This window comes from Varanus komodoensis, unplaced genomic scaffold (genome assembly GCF_004798865.1).
Source record: "Varanus komodoensis strain SLA01 unplaced genomic scaffold, ASM479886v1 scaffold25, whole genome shotgun sequence".
Classification (NCBI taxonomy): domain Eukaryota; kingdom Metazoa; phylum Chordata; class Lepidosauria; order Squamata; family Varanidae; genus Varanus; species Varanus komodoensis.
This window is the reverse complement of record NW_025335661.1, coordinates 2,240,233-2,264,876: the sequence shown is the minus strand read 5'-3', so window position 1 is coordinate 2,264,876 and position 24,644 is coordinate 2,240,233. Positions and strand designations below refer to the sequence as shown.

At 41.1% G+C, this 24,644-nt stretch overlaps 1 protein-coding gene across 1 annotated transcript in view; it reads left to right on the top strand.

Annotated features, from left to right (window-relative positions):
• Positions 1-24,644, top strand: part of LOC123024788 (parapinopsin-like) — a 54,178-nt gene that overhangs the window by 15,471 nt on the left and 14,063 nt on the right. Inside the window, exon 3 of the mRNA XM_044432944.1 lies at positions 20,570-20,803. Within this exon, the coding sequence (XP_044288879.1) occupies positions 20,570-20,803 (234 nt within the window). The remainder of the gene's footprint in view (positions 1-20,569; positions 20,804-24,644) is intronic.

Here is a 24,644-nt window from a genome sequence, read left to right as displayed (position 1 = left end):
GTTAAAGCTGGTTAGGCCATGCTTGTTGCCAAAAAATCCACCAAAGGATATAAGGACAGAGAAGTTCTTCCTTGGAAATGTAGGTAGCCTCATTTATTCAGTCAGAGCTCCCTGTGTTCCATATTGGATCACATAGCTGGTTCTTTGTGAAGCACAGAGCAGAAGTCTAGAAAAAAAGGCATTCTTCTGGTTCTGGTATCAGCGAGGTAAACATTAATTTTCCCTATAATATTAAGAGGTGGATAATGTCACCTAGCACTCAGAGACCAGGCTGATTATTCCATGTACCAAATGCCATCACCTTTCTCCTGTTCTGGGGTTTTCCTTACTGTTACTGCCAAATTGTGTATTCTCAAAGGCAGACATATCTGTCCATGAAAAGTTTCTTCAAAATTTTATACTACTCAATTTCGTTTGCCTTTTTAGTTTAATAGCAACCCTTCTGTTGATATTTGTAGGAATATTTGCTAAATTCAGTGAATCTTACAAATACCTCCTCCAGGGCAATCTGCTATTACTAAGGGGCAGTGAAGAAAGGTTGTGTGAATTGGACCCAATTATAGCCGTTTCAGGCTAGCAAACACTAGCTGTAATTGTAAACTTGCCCAACATTTTGTTTCTGTTTTATTTGGGGAAGAGCTAGCTGGAAGAACTGTTTGGAAGCTAACATGCATTGGCAGGCAAGAAACTCGGTGTTGGCTTCCACCTTGGAACGGCCAGAGAAAGCTAAGCTTGGGATTTGGTGAGCAAAGCTGATGGTGTTCCTTGCAATATGGCTCCAGGCAAAAAGCATGTGCAGGCCACTCTCTGGGGTAGCTCTTTATCAGGGCAAGATGCTTTTGACAGCCACAATACTCTGAAGAACTACTGTTTGGATGAAGAACAGGGACAACCCATGCAATGGGGTAGGTTTATGCAACAGTATGGTACCCTGGGGAGCAGTACCACACCAACAAACTTTTGGTATCTTCCATGTGGCAGCCATGTGTGAGACATGGATCTAGATGGACTGACTAACATGTAGTATACTGTGCTTGCACATGAAAAATGAAACTTCATGAGGGAATTCTCAAAAGATGGAAGACTTGAGGAAGACTTGAGGAAAGAAATGAAATTTTATCTTGCAACAATAAATCCTAGAATCTAAAACGCTACTCAGTCATTCACTCTTTATTAACCTGATGGTAAATGTGACTGGCTAACACAATTCTGTCTGAACAAAATATTTATATTTGTCAAGATTCTGCTCTGAATACCTTCCTTACTTTTAAGGACTTCTCTGCATGAGGTTTTCACAGTGCTTTCATGCTTCCTCACTCACATACGTTTTGTGGGCCCTTTGCATGGCATTGTCATCATCCGGGACTGGTCCCTCCTTTTCTGCTAGCTCTTCTGCACATGAGATAATTCTTGTGTGCTCTTGGTCACTCACCATGGAAGTTTCTGGGAGCTTTTCATGATGTCGGTATCCTTCAGGGCCTCTCCCAGTCATTCCAGCCGTGTGTGTGTATGTGTGTTCGCATGTGCTTGCAGCAAGGAAAGTCTGCTATTAATTTTTAAATTGCAATAAACCAGAACAAATGCCTGCGGAAAAGATGCAAGTAGCCATATTGCAGTTATACCACAGCAACATCTTGTGACTGATAAACAGAATATTGATAAAGGAAGAGACCCCTGAAAATGTCCCATGTAAAAGATGCTTTTTTTCTCTCTGCAATGAAAATGGAAGAAGAATCCTCTTGCAGCAGCAAGAGAAACCCCTCATATATGGAGAAGCCCTTTGAGTGTGGTATTATTTTTCATTGTACTCCTTAGGACTTCAAGCGAGCTGCATATTTTTCACAGTTGCACTACACTGTAGTGCCAGCTTGTGGTTGTTTAATAAAACACACAGGAAAGCAAAAAATTACTACCACCACCCAATTTCCTCCCACAGTGAAACAGAAGAAGAAGGTTTTGTAAGCTCTGGGATAAATGTTTCATGTAGAGAAGCCCTCAGATAAATAAATAAAATTGAGGAATATATAGAATCACAGAGCACCCTCTGAGTTACTGTTTAAACTCTCATCTCTGCACTAAATTCAAATATTAATTAAATAAAATAGGCCAAGACTGGGCCTATAAAACAAAGCTAAAAACATGAGTACAATTAAAACTCATCCAGATTTTGCTCAGAAGACTCATCAGGGTAAAATTATAGACCAGCAGCTATTGCTTTGCTGATTTTCAACCTACTTTTAAACTAGCACCAGAAGTGCTTTAAAGCAGACACTAATAAAAATAAAAGTTTAGAAAATGGAATGTGGCCATGTGGAGCTGTATTGCCCATGTCATGGTACTATTTAGCCAGATGCCTGTGACAATTAAATTTCATAGCATATTTGTGACAGAAACAGATAATCTAGCTAGGGGAATAATGCTTTCCGAGGAACATTATATTGTAGTCTATGTCCTGAAGAAATGGGAAATATTCACAACAGAAGCACATCACTACATTCTGGGGGTCACCTTGAAAGCATCATTAAAGGGGAAGCCTTGTCTCACTAACCTACTGGAGTTTTTTGAGAGTGACAATACACATATAGACAGGGGCAACCCAGTAGACATTGCTGACTTGAACTTCCAAGCCTATACTCACTAGTGTGGGAGCAAGGGTGGTCCTTACATGGGGCACCCTGAGGCAGCTTGCTTAGGCCGCAGATTGGGGGAGGCAGTGGACAGGGCTCCTCCCCAGTCTGTGCTGCTCCCTTCCTGCATCCAAGAAAGCTGTCACTGGGCACCAGCAGTGTACTGGTGTTTTTTCCTTCTGTCCACAAGGAAAGTTGAGCAAGCACTCGAGCATCCTGCAAGTAGTTGTAGCAGTACGGTTGCAGTTCAGCTCTTCACATGGAGAGTGGAACCAAGCCTGACTAATTCCGCCCATCACTAAGTCACACTCTCTGTTATTGTGCCAAAACAGGTTCCCCCAGAAACAGCAATTAAAGCAGCTCTTTTTTAAAAGTCAAGGGTGCAATCCTATGCACGTTCAGAAAAACATCTTATAAGTCCCAGGATTGCCCATCTAGCACTGCAGGGTTGCATCCTTAACAACCTGTGTATTTAAATTCTACTAATTTCACTTGAACCTACTCCCAGGCTATAGGACTGTAGTCTACGTGAAGATGTTCCCTGTATGATGATTCAATGAAAGGAAATGATTTAGTTGTGGAATGTCTGTCAAATATGTAGCAGTCTGAACAGAACAGTCCAGGAATGAGCAGACCAGACCAGAGAAGACCTTTTTATTTCCCAGATATTTTAATGTTTAATTGATTTTAATTGGGTTTTTATTATACCATGGTCAGATAAGCCATCTTGAGACATTCTGTAGGGGATGGATAGAAAAGCTTTTAATAAATAGAGAATAGAAGACAAGAGAAGAGAAAGAAGAGAGGAGAAGAGACCTTTCTGCATGATGGGCTTTTCCAGAGAATGTACTTTTCCTGGGATGATGAAATACAAATGCACAGTATTTTATACATGGTGGTAAATAAAAATTTAAAAATCCACTACATAATGGAGGTGGCCCAGTTTCTTGAACATACAGTTTATCCAGCTTTTCTCTACTGGAATATACAAATGTGCCATGACCATGGCTTTTTCAGAGCTGGGACAAGGGCAAGAAAGAGCCTCAGCATCTTTCCTTGTGTTGAAGCCAAGAACAAGTTGATGTTTATATATTGCTAGTCAGTGCTTATTCAGTATGCGTGTCAATGTGGTTGCATTGGGTAGATTGTCAGATGGGCAAGGAGACCTGAGCTCTAATGCTTGCTTGATCACCAATGGACCTCACTGGGTGAGCTTGGGACAGCTGTCCTCTCTGAACCTAGCCTACCTCAAAGGTTGCTGTAAGGATAAAATGGCAGAGGTGGGAAGGGAGAGAAACTTTGTTGTTGCCTTAACTTTTAGGTGAAATGGTGTGATAAGAGGACCCACTCACATATACCTGTAGTCAAAATAAATAGCATATGTTTTCTGTCTAATACAGTTTTCTATCTGCAGTTTTCTGTGTAAAACAGAGCTCTGAATGTTCTTTATCAAAGAGATCAGCCAATGCAATGCTAGATCTACTGCATTTAAAAAGACTGGCTGGGAATTATTCATTAGCACTATTATTATGGGTTAACATTTACCAATTATAATCTGCTAGCAACATACAAAACTATCATTCACATTTTGCAAGGTTATTTCAGAATCAAGTCAATGAGTAAGATAGTGACAGAAGCACTTTAATTTTTTTTCATTAATCAGTATAAGGTTTCATTTTATATTTCCAGGTGTACGCCAGAGAAACAGTGGCCTTGAATTACATGGCAATCAGTCTGCTGTGACTGAAGTTGCTGCCATGGTTTCCTCAAAATGAGATGTCGATCATCATTTTAGTTTTAATATTTTCTGTTCAAAATGTCCATCACAACTATGTACTTCATGCTTTGTTTTACTCTTTTTCACCTGATTGTGTTGGCAAAGTGATAGATGCATCACTGAGGAAATTCACTACAGTAACCATCTAAATAAAGAAAACATGTTGGGGAGCTTGCAGAATTTAAATAATTGGTTGTCATATCTAAAGGTTTAGAATTACTTACTTATTAGAAGCTTTTCTATCCCGTCCCCTACAGAACGTCTCGGGATGGCTTACCATAATTACTGGAAGATGATTTTGGCATGTATAGTAGGACATTGTCTTGGCCAGTATTCATTGCTTTTATTGCTTAATTACATGGAAACAGAAAAAAGGGGATAGATATATTTATACAGTTATTTTATACTCAGAAGCTATTCATGAATGTTTGGCTAAATCATGGTTCAGAGTGATGATGGATGTGCAAATGCTGTCACTGATTCTGATTTATAGATTTTAACTATGTTTGTATTTTATTTAAGCAGCTTTGAATTACTGTTGTTAGAGGAAGAGATAGACATGTTCGCAATAAATAGACAGAGGTCACAGCACAACTGAACGCATCTCATTTTGGAAGCTGCTGCCCGACTGGGCATTGGAAGAACAGTGAGGAGGTTGGAGGAGACATTGTGGGTCTGCAGCTCAGCCCAGCAGGATGCCGTATTGCTTCACCTGCGCAGGGGCTGGCACTAGCGTGACGATGCAGGATATGTTAAAGCATAGCACAATGTGGTGCGTATTTTAGGACAGGAAGTCAAGTTTTGTTCACTCTTGCTTTGCTCCATCACTGAGCCTTATGTGCGTTTTTTGTTGTGTCATTTTTACCAGAATGTCCAAATTAGAACTTGTGCAGTTTTAAGTCCAAGCAAATAATGATACAAACAAGGAATTCAGATTGAAAAGGCACAGAATGAGTTCTTGAGTTTATTTTATATGGAACAATAACAAGCACACGTTCATCTTCAATCAACACTTTCTTTTCTTTTCTTCAGGTATTTTCTTTGGTAAAAGTACTTCATTCTGAAACAATCTTATCAGATTGTCCTGCTCATACTTAAAAAAGCTCTGAGAAGCTCCCAGACTTAAAACAAAGTCAACAAAATAAATACATAAGCATTTAACTGACACTAACCAAGGCACTATATATTACTTATGAGAGGCAATGTGGTAAAGACTGCTGGACTGAGATACAGAAGGCCTGGGCTATAGTCTCCCCTGGTTGATTTTGGGTTAGCCACTAATTCTCAGCCTAACCTACCTCGCAGGCTTGTTGTGAGGGTAAGATGGGGAGTACGAGAACCTTGTAAGGAATCCTGGGTGCCTTGCAAGAGGAAGAAAGGCAAGGGAATCTGTGAGGATCAGAAGCCTAGACACAGTTCCCCTGGTAATGAACAGCAACTAGATGTGCCCCAAAACAAGGAAGTCATATAGGGAGATAGCATATCAGAAGTACTATAATTTGGTACTTTTATAAATAATGTAACAGCACCTTCATGGGATGGGATGGGATGGGACGGGATGGGATGGGATGTCATCCAATTTCCACTATTGATTCTTTTTAACAATGTATACACATAAAATTCTTCCATTCTCCTCTTGCAAGGTTAACAGGAACAAATCAAATCTATCCATTTCAGCTTAATATGTAATAATGCACACAATGTATCAAGAACTGCTATTAAACATACCTAAATGTGCCGTCCAAAGTTTGCCATCTAAATAAAATCATTCCATGAAGCGATTCTAGGCTTATTTATTTATTTTATTTATAAATAATCGGTCTTCTTGGGGCATTAGCATTCCAATGATTATTCCATAAATAACTTTTTGCTTAAGGTATTTTTTCCTGAAAGAAAACTAGCTACTGCAATGAGATCATGTCATACCCAAGTCTCTGTCAATCAGATCATGCTTTGCTTGACTTGTCTTCCTAAAGACTTGACAATGCGGTTATGATTGTATAGAGGAAAGACAAACAATGTGTGGGTTTCATTAGGCCTTTAGCTCTGCTCATCATCCACACTGGCTTTCCTGGCAAGAACTGATCGCGGTGTTAGGCCAGAACACACAGAGAGCCACTAGTAGTCCACCCTTAGCAAAGAGCCATTAATGCCATCTTCCAATGTGTCCACACCTTGATATCATTTGTAGGTTCTTAGACTTAGGTATGAAAGCTCAAACATTGCATTGCATGGTATGTTCACATTCATCTAAACATCATTTCCACATGGCAATACTAAATTATGCAAAGCTAGATTCATTAAAGGCATATCAGGCTGAAGCAACGGCAGATTACTCTGTTACACCCCCGTTTATTTCAGAGATCATAACTAGATCTCCCCTTTCTTTATATTTTGGCCAATCGTTTTATTGATATTGCTTTGCTGATCCATATAGGGACAATGACATTGAGTGAGGAATATTTAGCTATCCCATCTCCTCCTCAGGATTTCCCCTATTGCAATATTTGAAAAAGAGGAAGAGTGACTATGAATACCTTTTTATTGAAGGCAGAGATGAAGGGAGACAGAAAGGTTGGTGGCAGACCAGAAGAGTTAAGATGGAAGTGGAAACCCTTTTCAGGTATGGAAGAGATTAAATAAACTTACAAACAGTGAACGGGGCTGTTTCCCACATTATGTGCATGACTCCACTGCCCCTCAGCAACTCTGCATCCAGTAGGAACTTCTGGGTGGAGTAGTACTTTTAAGCCTTTTCAGGAGCACTTCACCAGGGCTTAGGTCTTTCTTTGGAATGCATACAACTTATTTGTGTATCTGCTTCCCAGATTTCTTATTGCTCTGTTCTCAATATATGCTTAATGCTGTTTGTTGGGTACATATAAATATTAATTAATTCACACTTGAATGAAAAGGACAAGAATTCTGTGGTGAAGTCCTTTTTTATTGGAGGAGCATATCAAACTGTCAGCTCAGATGAGTGGGTGTTGTTGTTGTTGTTGTTGTTGTTGTTGTTGTTAACTCAAAATCACCCTCCTCACCAGGTCCCCTGTCGCCCGCTCTACAGAGCAAAACATACAGGGAAGCAACAGGGATTCTATTTGGGCAAAAAGCAGGTTTGAGAAAGGGCCTTTGAGAATGGAAAAAAGACTGGAAATGGAAGATCTCTATAGCCTCAGTCTATCTGTCCGTCCATTGCAAGTCACAGCCTGCTTTCCTGCAAAATCCAAGGGGGAAAGAATTATGGAACTCCACAGAACATGCAGTGTGAGCCTGATTATTGATCAGTCTGGCAGATTTAAAATGAGTGTCACTTAAGCATGCCAATAAGAAATTTTCTGGCGTTTCTCCTTATGTAAGATTTCCAGGGAGCTTAATCAAATTCTCTCTATTCTCTCTTTAAAAAAGCCTATCCAATAAACAAACAAATAAGTTTCTCTGTTATTATTGCAAACTTAATCATTTATTTTTTGGGTTACCAGAGTTCTTTTCAGCCTATTAACAATGTTTATACAAGAGAAGAGTGAGTTATATCATAGCTGGGAAAAGATGAGCTGGAGCTTCTCTTCTGCTTTGCAGTTTTCAGAGCTTTCAGCTTTGCTCAGCTGTGCATGGTGTAGCTGTTTATGAAAGATGGGCCTTTGAAATTACAGCCAAAGTCGAGCTCTCTGAAGTACAGAACTATAAAGCTGATCAATTATGTACTCCCATGGCCATCACTTACAGAGTTATCCCTTCTTTCTCCCCTCTGTATTTCACTTATCTCAATATATTTTTAAATTGATCTTTATATGAACAGAGATAATATGTAACACTGTAATTAAACCATGTTGGTATGTCTTCAGATCTCCTGTCACTTCATCCAGCTTTTAATACTAGTTTTCATAGTCACAATACAAAGAGACCTAAAACTAAACTTAAAACTAAATAGTTTTTTCAAACCAGTTTATAAAATGGAGCTGTCCCTTTGGTATCATTGGTCCCTTGGATCAGTTCTTGACTCCTTCACCTGCAACTATTTCACTCCAATTCCAGTTCACACACACACCAGGAGCATTACAATAGTCCTCTTCTCTAGACTGTCCTTGTCTTTGCCTCCCCCCGCCCTCACATCTATGCTTTAGGGAAAGAAAGTTTAGCCCAGTGGTAGAGTGAACAGTTTGATTTTAGAAGGCCCCAGGTTTGATCCCTGAACATAACATTTCATATTTCATTCCATATATTTCAGCTATGGCAGCTACATCCACACTTGTAGAATTCCATGACCAACACTTCATCCTTAATAGTTACAAGAGATGATTGGAGATGACAGTATATGACATGGTAACTAACTTTGATGTTCATATGCAACATGTTGCATTCAAGTACTCATTGAACAGGTTTTGTTACTCCACTGCTACCCTCTGTGCCCAAGTTCTTCTAAACATGGCTCGTCACTAAAACTGAGCGATTTTCCACTTGGTTCTATGTATGCTTCATAGATAGTTTTCTGTAATCACCCAACCTTTGCAGGTATTCCACCATACCACAGCAATTTAACTGATAGCTATAAGCAGACAGGTGCTTTTGGGCAATAGGTATCTCTTAGAATTATTCTATATCATTTATATATAACTATAAGAATTACATATTTAACTTACTGTGTGAATTACCAAAGATTTGCATCACCATCCTGAATTATTTTGGAGATCTGTTTCATTTTCTCATGGTTTCCACTGACTAGTTTAAGCAAAAATACTCCATTAACTACAGCTGCCTCTTATGTTATTTTCACACAGGTTTATGAATCCAAAAGAAACAATTGGTACAATCCTTTTCATGTTCACTTCACAATAAGCCAATTGTGCTCAGTAGGACTTACTTCTAAGTAAGTGTGTTTAGTGTTGGAACTTTACAGAATCAAGCCCTATTGACTTGAATGAGAGTTCCCCCAGGTAAGATACCAGACTAGAGGCTACTTATCTATTACTTTTAATGTTGTGAAGTTGCTCTAGGTGGCTCATGATAGGCTGATTCTGCCTAACTTTATAAGACAGGAAGTGCTGCCAGAAACAACAGCAACAATAGAACCTCACCTGCCAATATTGGTTGCTGTTTGCAGACTACACTGATAAGTGTGTTACCCTGAAACTTTTAGTAATAGCCATATACAGTATAGTTTCAGGTGTGTACTGACTAGTAGACTTTAGAACACTGGTTCCTCCCTGCCCCCAGCTCATTCTTCTTTTTCTTTTAAAACTTTTAAATAACACCTCACTTAAAATTAGATTGTTCTCAGTGGTGCCAGTTTGCAGCAATGGCTTTACTTTTCACCATGTTTCTAATGATTTCAGACCTATTGTGATTTAGCCATCCATGTTACAAGCAAGCTGTAACCCAGACAAACACATATTAGAATATCACAGAAAGTCTACCTAAATGTCAACTGCCAGAGGCCCACTAGTGACCTTTACCTACACAGACAATAAAATGCCAGACTAAGGCAGCAGACCCATTGGGCATTAGTAATTTACTCTCCTATCACACATCATTTGCTTTATTGGAGTTGACTAATGCTCTGTCAATGCTCTGTATTGGGATTGTGTGTGAAGCAGCCTGTGGCGTGGTAATAGTTGGCTTTGCACTCTTCTTGATATATCTTGCCTGAGTGAGTCGGTTCTTAGAGCCTAGGAAGAGCCCTGCTGAATCAGACCGAATGCCTATCTTGCATGCTGTTCTGCACTGCACTATAGGACACAGGCAAGCAGGACATCAGCGCATGGTACGCTTGCTCACGTTCCTTAACAACTGTTAGGCAGAGCCATATTGCCTTTGGTACTGGAGGTAATAGAAAACCATCACAACAAGTAGCCAGTGATATGAATTTTCTGTGTAGCTTGAAAAAGTCAGGAAATTTCAGATGGAAATTGATGGGAAATTTGTCTTTTCCATAGATAGTCTGGTAGTGATGCATAGCTTTATTCTCCATGAATTTGCCTAACCCCTTTCTAAAGCTACGTTGGTGGCAATCACTGTATTTTGTGCAAGTGAATGCCATAATTCAGCTAAGCCCTGTGAAGAATTACCTTCACTTATCTCTCCTGAATTAACCTTTAATTGACTTTAATTGGACGACCCAGATTTTAGTACCATGGGAGAAGGAGAAAAAATGGCTTCCTATTTGCTTTCTCTACACCGTGCATAATTTTATATACCTCTATGGCATTCCCTTATTCATTTTTTTCAAAGGTAAAACACCCTGAATATGTAATCTTCTCACATCAAGAAAGTGCTCCAGCAGCCTGATTATTTATATTTAACTCATGCTGTTACTTTATTTATTTATTGCCAATATTTATTTATTATGTAGCATATGTAATGAGGAGCTAGAAAAACTAGGTAACCTTAACTGATTGACAGCACTTTATAAAATCTGTAAGATGTAAGATGAAATGTAGTAACATTTAATGTATAGGCATCAGATGTACATCATGCTTCTTCATTTTGAAATCAAATCTCAGATTAAGTCTCCATCAGATAGCAATTGGGGTTTCCACACAATTGGAGAACTTGGACTTTGTGTAATAGCTCTGATCTGGACTTATACAGGTAGCACACAGTGAAGAATCAAAAGAAAGCACATAGCAAAGGGCAAATACAATCTTGTTTCTAACTTACGAACTCCATGAAGCTAGATGTATTATCTTTACAGACCTTGTATCTTAATTGTGATGATGACTTTTTTGAGGAAAAGGAAAAACAGCATTGGAGCAGGAAAAGAAAGCCGTAAGATACGACTTACTAAACTGTGTCCTATTCTGCACAACCATGCTTTTGGATATATGCGATTCAGCAGAGAGCTTCCAGAGCTTCTGTCTTTCTACTTCTTCTTCAGATGATGGCTATTCTGGGTGCAGACCCGATTGTAAGGGTGTGGACCCGATTGTACTGGTCTGCCCCAAGAGCCGGATGGATCCAGATGGATTCCTGAAGGCCCTGGGGGATTTCCCGGCTGATAAGGCTGGAGCCCCTGTCGATGTCTTGGTTGAACTATGGAATGGGCAAATGACCAGAGCTATTGACACGATCGCCCCTAAGCCTCCTCTCCCACATTGCAGAGCCTGGTCATCCCTTTAGTATACACCTGAACAACGGGCGATGAAGCTGGTTGGGAGGCGTCTAGAGCGTAGGTGGAGGAAATCACGGAATTAATCTGACTGAACACATTTAAGAGCCCATTATCGGGCCTATGCTGTGGTGGTGAGGGCGGCGAAGAAGAAATTCTTCTCTGCTTCCATTGCCTCCTCACAATGCCATCCGGCAGAGCTCTTTTGGGTGGTGCAGGGGCTGGTTCATCTGGGCCCCAAGAAAGACCTCATGCCACCCTCGACGGCCCACTGTGATGACTTCGCCAAGTATTTCAAGGAGAAAATCGCTCAGATTCATCACGAGCTGGACTCTACTAGTGAATCAGAACCTTCTGGGGAGGTGCCAATCTTGCTGTCTTGTCCAAAATTGTTGGATGACTTTCAGTTGTTGCGGCCTGATGATGTGGACAAGGTGCTTGGACAAGTACGTCCTACCACCAGCTTACTGGACCCTTGCCCATCTTGGCTCCTCAAGAAAGCTAAGGATGGGATAGGGACCTGGATCCTGAAGGTTGTCAACACCTCTCTAAAGGACGGCCGGGTACCTGCCCCTTTAAAGAAGGCGGTAGTCCGGCCAGTCCTAAAGAAGGCATCCCTGGATCCAGAGATGGCTGCCAATTACAGACTGGTGGCCAACATCCCGTTCTTGGGCAAGGTGTTAGAGCGGGTGGTGGCGGGACAACTCCAAGCACTCTTGGATGAAACCGATTATCTGGACGCATTTCAGTCCGGCTTCAGACCTGGGTATGGTACTGAATCTGCTTTGCTCGCCCTGTATGATGACCTGTGCAAGGAGAGAGACAGGGGGAGTGCGTCCCTGTTGGTTCTCCTGGACCTCTCAGCAGCTTTCAATACCATCGACCATGGTATCCTTCTGGATAGGTTAGCAGGATTGGGAGTTGTAGGCACTGCTTTGCAGTGGTTGCGCTCCTATCTCAATGGCTGATTCCAGAAGGTGGTGCTGGGAGACTATGGCTCTACGCCATATCAGTTATGCCATGGAGTTCTGCAGGGGTCCATTTTGTCACCCTTGCTATTCAACATCTACATGAAACCGCTGGGAGAGGTCATTAGGAGGTGTGGGCTGCGGAATCATCAGTACGCTGATGATACCCAGCTCTGCCTCTCATTTTCTACTAATCCAGGTGAGGCAGTGGCTGTACTGAACTGGTGCCTGACCGATGTAATGGGCTGGGTGAGGGCCAATAAACTGAGGCTCAATCCAGACAAGACGGAAGTCCTGCTGGCAGGTGAGTCGGGCTTCGGGATGGGGGACCTGGACCTTGTGCTGAATGGGGTTGCACTCCCTCTTAGGGACAGGATTCGCAGCTTGGGAGTGCTCCTCAACCCAGAGCTGTCATTAGAAGCTCAAGTGACAGTGGTGGTGAGGAGCGCTTTCCTTCAGCTTCGGCTGATCCATCAGCTGCATCCCTACCTGGAGAACAATTGCCTGGCTTGGAGGAATGTTGTCCATGGGGTTGCGATGGGTCGGACACGACTTCGCGACTAACAACAACAAATCTCCACCCCGAAATCCCAAGTGTGCTCAGGTCAAGAAAGTGTAAATAATGCCCCCCTCCCCCACCACAAACGGGAAGTAAGGAAAACTTATAACTTTGCGAGGAGAGCTACTGACCTGAATTTGCATTTGTGCAGAAAATGTTTTGCTTGTTTGTTTTTACTTGATTTTAATCACTCCACAATACTGAATAGGACACCTGCCATTTGATCATGGGACTGGGCTAGATTTCTGACCAGTTGTCAGGAAATGCACAGACAGCAAAGGCCTAGAATAGCAGTGGTATTTGGATCAGGTCCTGTCCCAACATTACATTTCCAGTGCAAGTAGTGAAAACACTGGAAAATGGATGGCAGCTCATCACACAAGGGGCCACAATGCACCAGCTGAGCCAATTCACGAGTGGAATTTGGGGCCAGTCCCAGATTGTCTTAATGCCCAGAAGTGGAATATTCTTATTCCTTTTCATACCATTGTTTAACTCAAGTTCAGAATGGTGAGTATTTGTGAATAGCACCAGCAGGGTTATCCCTGGACATGGATTCTAGCCACTCCTCTGCTTAATTACTGTGGCTCTGGACAACTTTGTCATCAAGTCTCCAAATCGAGCTACAGAAGGTATCAATACAACAGAAAGAACCCACAAAACCAGAAGAAGTAGCGCTCACTCGTTTCGATGGACATTAGCCCACACTGAAGAAAGAACATGACTGCTGAAGGCAAAAACTAAAAAGATCTTCAAATCAAATTTATGTTAGCTGAAGAATCATGATCTGCCAATGAAATCCCAGAAGTTGCATGTGTACCCTTTTAATGTTCTGTTTTAATTAAGTTTTTATTTTATCATGGTTAGCTGCCTTGAACTGAATTTTGCAGGGAAAGATGGGAAAGACACAAATACACAAATGTATAAATACATATTTTCAGAGTGTAATTCAGTTGACCTCCACACCTTCCCAGAGGGTCTGCTGCCATTGCCTGGCGACTGTGACACATGCATTGGTAACTTCCCAATTAGACTTCTGTAACGGGCTCTTTCATGGATCACTGCCTGTCGTGGCGAAGGGGTGAACAGCTTAATGAAGCTATGAGCTACGCCGTGCAGGGCCACCCAAGACGGACAGGTCATAGCAGAGAGCTCTGACAAAACATGATCCACTAGAGAAGGAAATGGCAACCCACTCCAGTATCTTTGCCATGAAAACCCCATAGGCAGTACCAAAAGGCAAAAAGATATGACACTGGAAGATAAGCCCCTCAGGTCAAAAGGTGTCCAACGTGCTACTGGAGAAGTGTAGAGGGCTAGTACTAGTAGTGCCAGAAAGAATGAAGCGACTGGGTCAAAGCCGAAAGGACACTCAGTTGCCGATGTATCTGGTGTTGAAAGGAGAGTCCAATGCTGCAAAGATCTATACTCCATAGGAACCTGGAATGTAAGATCCATGAATCAAGGCAAGCTGGATGTGGTCAAACAAGAGATGACAAGACTGAACATCGACATCTTAGGAATCAGTGAACTAAAATGGACAGGAATGGGTGAATTTAATTCAGATGACCATCAGGTATACTACTGCGGGCAAGAATCCCTCAGAAGAAATAGAGTAGCCTTCATAGTCAATAAAAGAGTAGGAAAAGCAATACTGGGATACAATCTCCAAAATGACAGAATGATCTCAGTTTGAATCCAAGGAAAACCATTCAACAGCAGAATAGTCCAAGTCTATGCCCCAACCACTAGCACTGAAGAGGCTGAAGTTGACCAGTTCTGAAGCCCTACAACACCTTCTAGAATTAGCACCCAGAAATGATGTCCTTATCATCATGGGGGATTGGAATGCTAAAGTAGGAAGCCAAAAGATAACGGGAATAACAGGCAAGTTTGGCCTTGGAGTACAAAATGAAGCAGGGCACAGGCTGGTAGAATTTTGTCAATAGAATACGATGGTCATAGCAAACACTCTTTTCCAACAACCCAAGAGATGACTCTACACATGGACATCACCAGACGGTCAACACAGAAATCAGGTTGACTATGTGCTCTGCAGCCAAAGATGGAGAAGCTCTATACAGTCAGTAAAAGCAAGACCAGGAGCTGACTGTGGCTCAGAGCATGAGCTTCTGGTTGCAAAATTTAGGCTTAAATTGAAGAAAGTAGGGAAAAGCACTGGGCCACTCAGATATGACCTAAATCATATCCCTGATGAATATACAGTAGAGGTGAGAAATAGATTTAAGGAATTAGATCTGATAGACAGAGTGCCTGAAGAACTATGGACGGAGGTTCCCAACATTGTACAAGAGCCAGCAACTAAAACCATCCCAAAGAAAAAGAAATGCAAGAAAGCAAAATGGCTGTCTGAGGAAGCTTTACAAATAGCTGAGGAAAGAAGGGAAGCGAAAGGCAAGGGAGAAAAAGAAAGATACACCCAATTGAATGCAGAATTCCAGAGAATAGCTAGAAGAGATAAGAATGCCTTCTTAAATGAACAGTGCAAAGAAATAGAAGAAAACAATAGAATAGGGAGGACCAGAGATCTCTTTGAGAAAATTGCAGATATGAAGGGAACATTTCATGCAAAGATGGGCATGATAAAGGACCAAAATGGCAAGGACCTAACAGAGGCAGAAGAGATTAAGAAGAGGTGGCAAGATTACTCAGAAGAACTATACAAGAAAGAGCTTAATGTCCCTGATAACCATGATGGGGTGGTCACTGACCTCGAGCCAGACATCCTGGAATGTGAAGTCAAATGGGCCTTAGGAAGTCTGAGCAACAGCAAAGCTAGTGGAGACGACAGTATTCCAGCTGAGCTATTCAAAATCCTAAAAGATGATGCAGTAAAAGTGCTACACTCAATATGCCAGCAAATTTGGAAAGGTCAACAGTGGCCACAGGATTGGAAAAGGTCAGTTTACATTCCGATCCCAAAGAAGGGCAATGCCAAAGAATGTTCAAACTACCGCACCATTGCACTCATTTCACATGCTAGCAAAGTTATGCTCAAAATCCTACAAGCTAGACTCCAGCAGTATGTGGACTGAGAACCACCAGAAGTACAGGCGGGATTTCGAAGAGGGAGAAGAACTAGAGATCAAATTGCCAGCATACACTGGATCATGGAGAAAGCTAGGGAGTTCCAGAAAAACATCTACTTCTGCTTCATTGACTACGCTAAAGAGAAAGGAGTTTGGCAAGGCTGTATACTGTCGCCCTGCCTATTTAACTTATATGCAGAGCACATCATGAGAAAGGCGGGGCTAGATGAATTACCAGTTGGAATTAAGATTGCTGGGAGAAATATCAACCTCAGATATGCAGATGATACCACTCTAATGGCAGAAAGTGAAGAGGAACTAAAGAGCCTCTTGATGCTGGTGAAGGAGGAGAGTGCAAAAGTTGGCTTGAAACTCAACATTAAGAAAACTAAGGTCATGGCATCCAGCCCTCTCACTTCCTGGCAAATAGATGGGGAAGAAATGGAGGTAGTGGCAGATTTCATTTTCCTGGGCTCCAAGATCACTACAGAAGGAGACTGCAGCCAAGAAATTAAAAGTCGCTTGCTCCCGGGGAGAAAAGCTATGGCAAATCTAGACAGCATACTAAAAAGCAGAGACATCACCCTGCCAACAAAAGTACATATAGTCAAGGCTATGGTTTTCCCAGTTGCAATGTATGGCTGTGAAAGTTGGACCATAAGGAAGGCTGAGTGTAAAAGGATTGAGGCCTTTGAATAAAATCCTCCACGGCTTGGGACCTAGTTATCTAAAGGAGTGCTTGCGCCCATATATGCCCTCCCGCCCTCTGAGATCGGCAGAGGAGGCCCTTCTCCGGGAGCCCTCCGTGAAGGATATTAGGAGGGTGAGTACCCGGAGGAGGGCCTTCTCTGCGTTGGCACCCCACCTATGGAATGCGCTCCCTAGAGAGGTCCGTCTGGTGCCGTTGTTACTTGTTTTTCGGTGCCAGGCCAAGACCTTTTTATTTAAATGATATTTTAACTGTTAATTGCTGTTTCTATTTACTGGTTTTATAGTGTTGCCGAAATGCTCCAGATTTTTAATGTCTATTCTATATTTCTTTATTTGTTTTGTAAGCTGCTCCGAGGCTTTCTGTGACGGGGGCGGCATAAAAATGCTATAAAATAAATAAATAAATAAAATATTCAGAGTAGACATGGTAAACCAATGTGGGAATAGGCACTAAACAGTTCCTTGTGTGTATCCTTTTGAGCCACTTTCTCCACCAAAATGTCCAGAGAAGTCATCCCATGAAGATACATTGTGTGTATACCTACACGTGCATAGAATTTCAAATCGATCAGTTGATATGATCACATGTTTCTGGGATGCTGTTATTTCCAACTTCCAATTCTAATCTATTCTAATGGATGTAGTTTGTTCAATCCTATCATGCTCAGCTGGTTCTGCTATATCTATAATCAATGTTTTGTCACATTTGGATAAGGGCAGTTAGCTAATGATGAAAAACAGATTGGGCTTAGAATGGAAAATATGGCTAAAAGCAACCAATAGACTCCATGAATTTACTTGACTGTTTCCTTGACTTCCCTCCAGGCAGCAATGCTTTTTTGACCATATAAGGTGTTTTATATTTTGTTGTTCCTTTTCAGAACATGGTAAGAGCCAAGTCAGATTAAAATGCTTCCCCCCTCCCCAAACATATCTACTGTGGAGCTCTTTTTCCCCTCTGCAAGTAGAAACTGGCCTAGAGGTAGGCTGTTCAGATACTTTCCATATGGATACATTCAGTCTGGTTTTTCACAAAAGAAAGAGGCAGTATGTGGTCAGTGTATGCTATAAGTTACATACAATTAGGCATTACTAACATGTTATCTCTGGTTTGTGTTATTCTTGTGCAACCTTGTCTTCAGGATTATGCTAAATGGGATGCCATCCTTAGTCCTTCTTGAGGTATTTTTCCTCACCCTTACTATAGAGTTTTCTCCCCACACCAGCCAAAAGAGAGGGAGGGAGGGAGGGAGGGAGGGGGAGAGAGAGAGAGAGAGAGAGAATTTTTGTACCTTGGGCAGTGTGCAATGGTGTCAGTCCACAAACTGTAGTAGTGCTAGTGGAGCCCCACCAAACCATTGATTGTACAAGCACTTGTATATTATGCTTGTGCAACCAGGAGTGCAAGAAGTCATGCAAGCAAAACTTGCACTCTGTTCCCCACTTGTCCAGCTTCCACTAATACAACACAATTTGCACAAGAATACTGGCAACACTAACTTCAGCCCACTAGCTTTTCCTCGAGTATGCTTATTCCTTTCTCTTATGTTAGTGTTCTGGATACATGAGTACGGTCATTCCGGCTATGCTAATTGTATAAATGAAGCATAAATATGTGCTGTGTAACAAAGTTGAAAATAAGTGACAAATGGTTAAATGGCTTAGTTTTAAATCACATAAATATAAAGAATTTTGATCCTGCTAAATAACTGATTTGTTGATATCTGTAACTCTTTTACTAGGTGCTGAATGATATAGTCAAACCAACTTGACACAAATTATTAACACTTTTAAATAGTGCCATTTACGAATTATAGTCTGGTTTCCAGACAGTGAAAGCCTGCCTAATCAAGTTAATGATTATTCACTGAATTGAAGCTGCTGCAGCAAGACCTTCTGGCCATTAAAAGGGAAATTAATCTTTTATTTAACATATAAATAATCTGCAGTTGGAAGTCTCATGTGCTATTGGTCAACTGAGATGGAAAGCATGCCCTGCAATCATGTTGCTTTTTCAGGTCATTTTTTATTAATCTATTCAGAGTTCATGAAGGTGAAACATTCATCTGGACAGAAATTCACCTCACTATTAACTTGATCATTTAACTATAATCATGTCCTTTTGGTGACCAGAAGCCAAGATCATTGAAGTTATCTAAATTTCACCTGAAAGTTTGTTCACACCTATTTTAGATTTAAGGGATTCAGTTGATCTAAAGGTTGACAGTTCGAATCTGCAGACGGGGTGAACTCCCGTACTCTGTCCCAACACCTGCCAACCTTGCAGTTTGAAAGCATGCAAATGCAAATAGATAAATAGATACCACTTCAGTGGGCAGGTAACAGCATTCCAAGCACCACAGTGTTTAATCATGCCGGCCACATGGCCACAGAAACTGTCTGCGGACAAATGCTGGCTCCCTCGGCTAGGAAATGGAGATAAGCACCGCCCCCAAGAGTCAGACATGACTGGACTTTAATGTCATGGGGAAACCTTTATCTTTACCTTTATTTTAGATTTGCAATCCTGCAGATGTAGTTTTGCTGAAGAATTGGTGCAAAATAAATTTTCTTGTACATTTTCCAGATGTACACAATTATGCACATTCCTGAATGTATGAACACTTCTCTCATTGATTAAAACATGCTTTAAAATGAATATTTTCCAGATGTATGCATTGCTCATGCACATTTTTAAAAATTGGTGCATTTGTCAAATATTTGCTGCTGCTGCTGTATTGTAGGTGTGGTTTTATTGCAGATTGTATTTGAATCCACATTTGGCTTGGAGGTGAATGAAATGGCTGAATTCGGCTTTAAATGGCCCCTGATGAATTTCTCGTATATCTCCACTAGGAAGTGTTTGCTTGATCTTCCTTGCTCAAGTGCTGCTTCTCTCTGTTGTTAGGAAATTGCAGTGCTTTTTTTGTCATAGAACACACCGAAAAGGAGTTCTGGCACCTTTTTTCGACAGATTTTCCAAGTTTTAAAAGTAACTTTTGAAAATTTGATGTTTGGTCCATGTGGATTTGAATCGCCCTGTTGAGCGTAGCAGGTTGGCAGCAAAATCATTAAACCGGTGCATGCGGGCTGCTTGTGTGTCGAATCCGATGCATGCGTACTTTGTCCGCACTGCTTGTGATGGCGCTGCTTGGCTTGTGGCGCTGCTTGACTTGTGATTGGTCATGTGGTCGCACGCTGAGCGCTTACTACAGGCGGTGACTGTTATGTTTCATTACACAACTAACGTGTGTGGGTGTGTGTACAGTGATTGACTACGTGCGAAAGGTAAATACTTTCATGAATTCCAGCACCTGTTTTCTTACAAAAAAAGCACTGGGAAATTGACAAGACAAGCAAGCCGTGCAGGGCAATTTCCTTTGTTTACCGTTATGTTCCCAAATATATGCGTTACGTTATAAGTGGAAGCTCATGTCGTTGCTGTTTGTTTTCTGCCTTGTTCATGTGAAATATCAGTGCTGTTCCTATGTTCAGCGATCATATGTTGGCCTAAGCAGGATTGTACCCACCCTCTGCACTGCTGCCTGCCATATGCTCAACCAAAGATGTGCATGGAGTCTGTGAGCATGCGGGCATAGGTGTCCTGGCTCTATGTACATTCAGTTGGATTAATGGATGTTGATGGTGGATGTGACTTTTTTTCCTCCCTTCAGACATTCTTTGAATACCTTATTTTCATGCAAAGGTAGTTTAACTATGAGCCTACCCTTGTTTGTAGCAATAGACTACCTATGCGGTTCTTTCCTTTCAGGTGAGTGGAGTATCCAAAGGGATGGCTCAAACAAGAGAGCAACGTGTCCTGATCATGGTAGTTGTGATGGTCATTTGCTTTCTGCTTTGCTGGCTACCTTATGGGGTTGTGGCCCTGATTGCAACTTTTGGGAAACCCGGCCTAGTCACCCCCTCTGCTAGTATCATCCCTTCCATCCTTGCGAAGAGCAGTACAGTCTACAATCCAATCATCTACATCTTTTTGAACAAACAGGTAAATTAAAACTTGCTGTGGTGTAAGAAGTGCATTGAATGTAGCCTACTTTTCAATAAACTATCTGTAACTCCAAATTCAAATTCTGTGTCAGTTCTGTGCAAAAAAATGGTATAACAGAAGCACCGATATTATCCATTATCCTGTTCCTGTTCCAAATCGGAGCACCTACATGTCCCGAGACAGTCTGGCAAAATAGATCAGTATATATTAACCACCTCACTGATGTTTAACCCCAGAAGTATTTTTAACATACATCTGTCTAGTTTTAAGGGCACAGAATATAAACTTTACCACAGGCAGGGTGACATGCATATCACTGTCAGCCCAAAGGTATGGCAGATGGAAATTAGGAGAACAGTGAAGGAACCTATTCAATAAAGGTAATGCAAAGCTTGCTCTTCAGAAGAATGTAAGTGGCAGTCATACCTCTGCCGCAAGGGGAAAGTTCATGGGAATGAATAATACTCTCTAGATTAAAATTAAAATGTGGTATATGCATGCCTTGGGTCCATTGCTTTCAATGGATTTTGAATTCAGTTAATTTCATTTGGATCCGACCTTCATGTGAAAGCTTTCAAGGTATATACTGGGTTTATCCTACTCCTTTTATTAGTTAATTTTAACATGATAAGGAAGCAGACAGGAAAATGATAATCAGTTTCTCTCATGTTCTGGAACCCTTATGGATTTCTAGACTTTTCTACCTCACCTGAAAACCTGATAGTGCTAAGGATATATCTACAAGTTTCACCTGGTGAAAAAGCTATAACTCAGAAAATAACTCACATCTTCATCACCTCAAGACTATAGGAGTCACTTTCTGATTGTTTAGAAACTTGAGTTTTGCTTTTTCACCTTCCTGCATCATTGTAGATTTCACTAAAGACCTAATCTTTGCACTGGCTTCCAATTTTCTTCTGGATACACTTTAAAGAAATGACACTCAGCTATAAAATCCTACATGGCTTGTGTCCTATGTGATTAGAGAGTTCACCCACCCTGATGTTTCAGCTCAATTTTTCAGATAAGCAGAAATGTATTCTTGATTACAGTAACAGTCTGCCAAATTTTAGAAAAGAAAAAAGAAACTTGAAAGCACAGAAAAATGGCTACATCACAACTCTAGGCCTTCTTTTGCTAACGTTTCAGCAGTACTCATGTATCTAGAGATAGTGGTGCTGAACTCCACTTTCTCCATTCAACTCCACACAATTCAATAGGAGCTATTAGCTGTGATGAACTGGTTCAGCTGATTTTAATGCCACTTAAGTACAATAAACCATCTTTGGGTAGGGGTCTAGGGCTTATTTGGGATTAATTTTTCAGTTTCTTTGTATTACAAACAGCCTCACTGTTCTGCCCTTGTTTTTTTCTCAACAACCACTAGAGAGGCACACACTGTCTTTTCCTTGCCAACAGAACATTAGTTGTGCTAATTCTGAGAACCCATGATTTCTGCAGTACTACCTTTCGCATTTCCCTACCCTTATTCAAAGTGCAAAATATGCAGGCTCCCAGCCAGTTCAAATGTACTGTAGAATATAAACATATGGCATCTGTTGTGAGTTTCCTATTTTGTCTGATGTGTAAATCATAGTGAAAAATGATGTGACTGACAATGTGATTGCAAGCCATTATATTTAGACAGGTATGATACAGACATCCACATCAGAGTTTATCAGTCCTTCTGGGCAACATGGATAGAGCTACTTTGCCAGCTTTTGTGGGCGGGACATTTCTCCTTGGCAATGATAAACAAAGGAAATAAATAGGTAAAAATACTTCAGAGCAGTATTAAAGATAGGTGTGTGTCTTATCAATACAGCCTGAAGAAAGGGACATTAAAATATGGCCCTTGTATACAATTTGGATTCTTGTGATTTAGATGTTTCAGTGATTTTGGATAAACGAAAGACTCAGCAGGCCATTCCTTTATCTGCTATTCTTGATTCTGAATCCTGCTGACAGTCTATATGTACTAAAATGTCTGTGCTAAGACATTTTATTGCCTTCGGCAAAGCGTAAGATGGGGCCCTCAAGGCTGCATACTGATGTCTGCCACACTGGCAGTTGAATGAGTCAACTTGAGTCTTACTTCAGCTTCAGCAGTGGGGCATCCTTCAGCATACTGTGGGCCAGCAGGATAGTCCACACTTCACCATCACTGGAGGGCAAGCACCCTGCTACATCTGTTACCTGAGGAGGCTGCCTCATTCTGCCTAATGTTAGGGTCAGCCTTGCACACAGATGCCCATATTTTCTCCCAGGTGCCTACTTTGAACCAAGTGCTTTTTTGCCACAGCAATGGAAAGTTATAGGAATCTTGGTAATTGCTTTTGTAAGTTTGTGTTGTACCAGTTCAGGGAGTAGACCCTATTCAAATTCAACCTTATGGAAAGTTTTGGGAACAAAGATAAGATAGAAAAGTCATGTTTTCTTCTTGTATGACTGAATACACTCTCATTCAGAAGCTGTATATACAGTAATATGGTTAAAGTCTAATATAGCAGAAGTAATATATTTTAATGCTGTCAGTTCTCTCTGTAACTCTGGGCTTAAATTTCAACACAATCTGCAGAGTTTTCAAGAAATCTCCTTGGCTGTTAATGCTGTTAGCTGCTTAGCAGCATAGAAAAAGAGAAAAGAAACTCAAAAGAGTTTGAGAGAAAAATAAAGTTGAGTTAGCATCACCATTATTAAAATGGGAATGGGAGAACAAAGTTCATATCCTGGATAAGATGATAGGAAGAAAGTACTTCTTCACACAGCATATATTTACACTATGGAATTCACTGCCCCAGGAAGTGGGGATGGTAACCAAACTGGATGGCTTCAGAAAGGGATTGGATTCCTGAGGAAGGAGGCTTTCTACTAGCCTTGCTGGCTATGTGCTTCCTCCTTTCCCAGAGGCGGCATGCCTGCATGGACCAGATGCTGAGGAGCTTGGAGAAGAGGAGGTCTTGGTTGCTACCATGCATATGGAGCACTGGGCAAGATGGATCTTTAGTCTGATCTGGCATGGCTTTTCTTATGTTCTTAAAATGCTATAGAGTCCATCGCCTTGAGTGGTTTTATCAAAAATGCTTGCAAATAAGACCAGTATTTTCAATATATAGTTGTTTATTACACTTACATCTTGCTCTGTACAGTGGTCCCCCAAATGATTGATTTAACAGACTCATAACCTTTAAGCTTTAGCAAATCTACAACATCAGGCACTCCTAATTCATTCTCTGGGCCTCCAGATATAATTTGTCTAATGCAATGTGGAGAACATACAGGACAAAACAAATGTGGTGTCATGGGCATGTAAATCAGTGTAGCACATTGGCTAAGAGTTTGAAACATGAACCAGGAAATTTCTAGTTCAGAATAAATCTTGGCCTTGAACTATCTGGTGCCTTTAAGCTACTGTTCTCTTGGTCATCCTATCAATGGAAGATAGGAAGAACAACAACCTTATGATTCCTGTTAGATGGGTTGCTGGCTCATGGTCTAAGGCTCATGAGCATTTATTTCAAATGTTATACTCACAACTGAGTACAAAACTGAGTCTTAGCCCTGGACTCAGCTGAATCTCCCTCCTCTGTTGCTGAATGTGACTCAGCTGAATCACATGAGATAACACAAGACAACTGGTTTTATTTTGACCAGCAAGGTTTGAAATGTGACCAGCAAAACCTTCACAGACTTCTTTTTCATGTTGAGAAATGCAGCAGTACCTTTCAAACCCTCATGAAATAGCAATGGTAACTTGGGTTTAAGCAAACATGTCACACAATGAGTGCGGCATGTCTGTGAATTGTCCAATTCACAAAATGATAAATTAACTATGCTA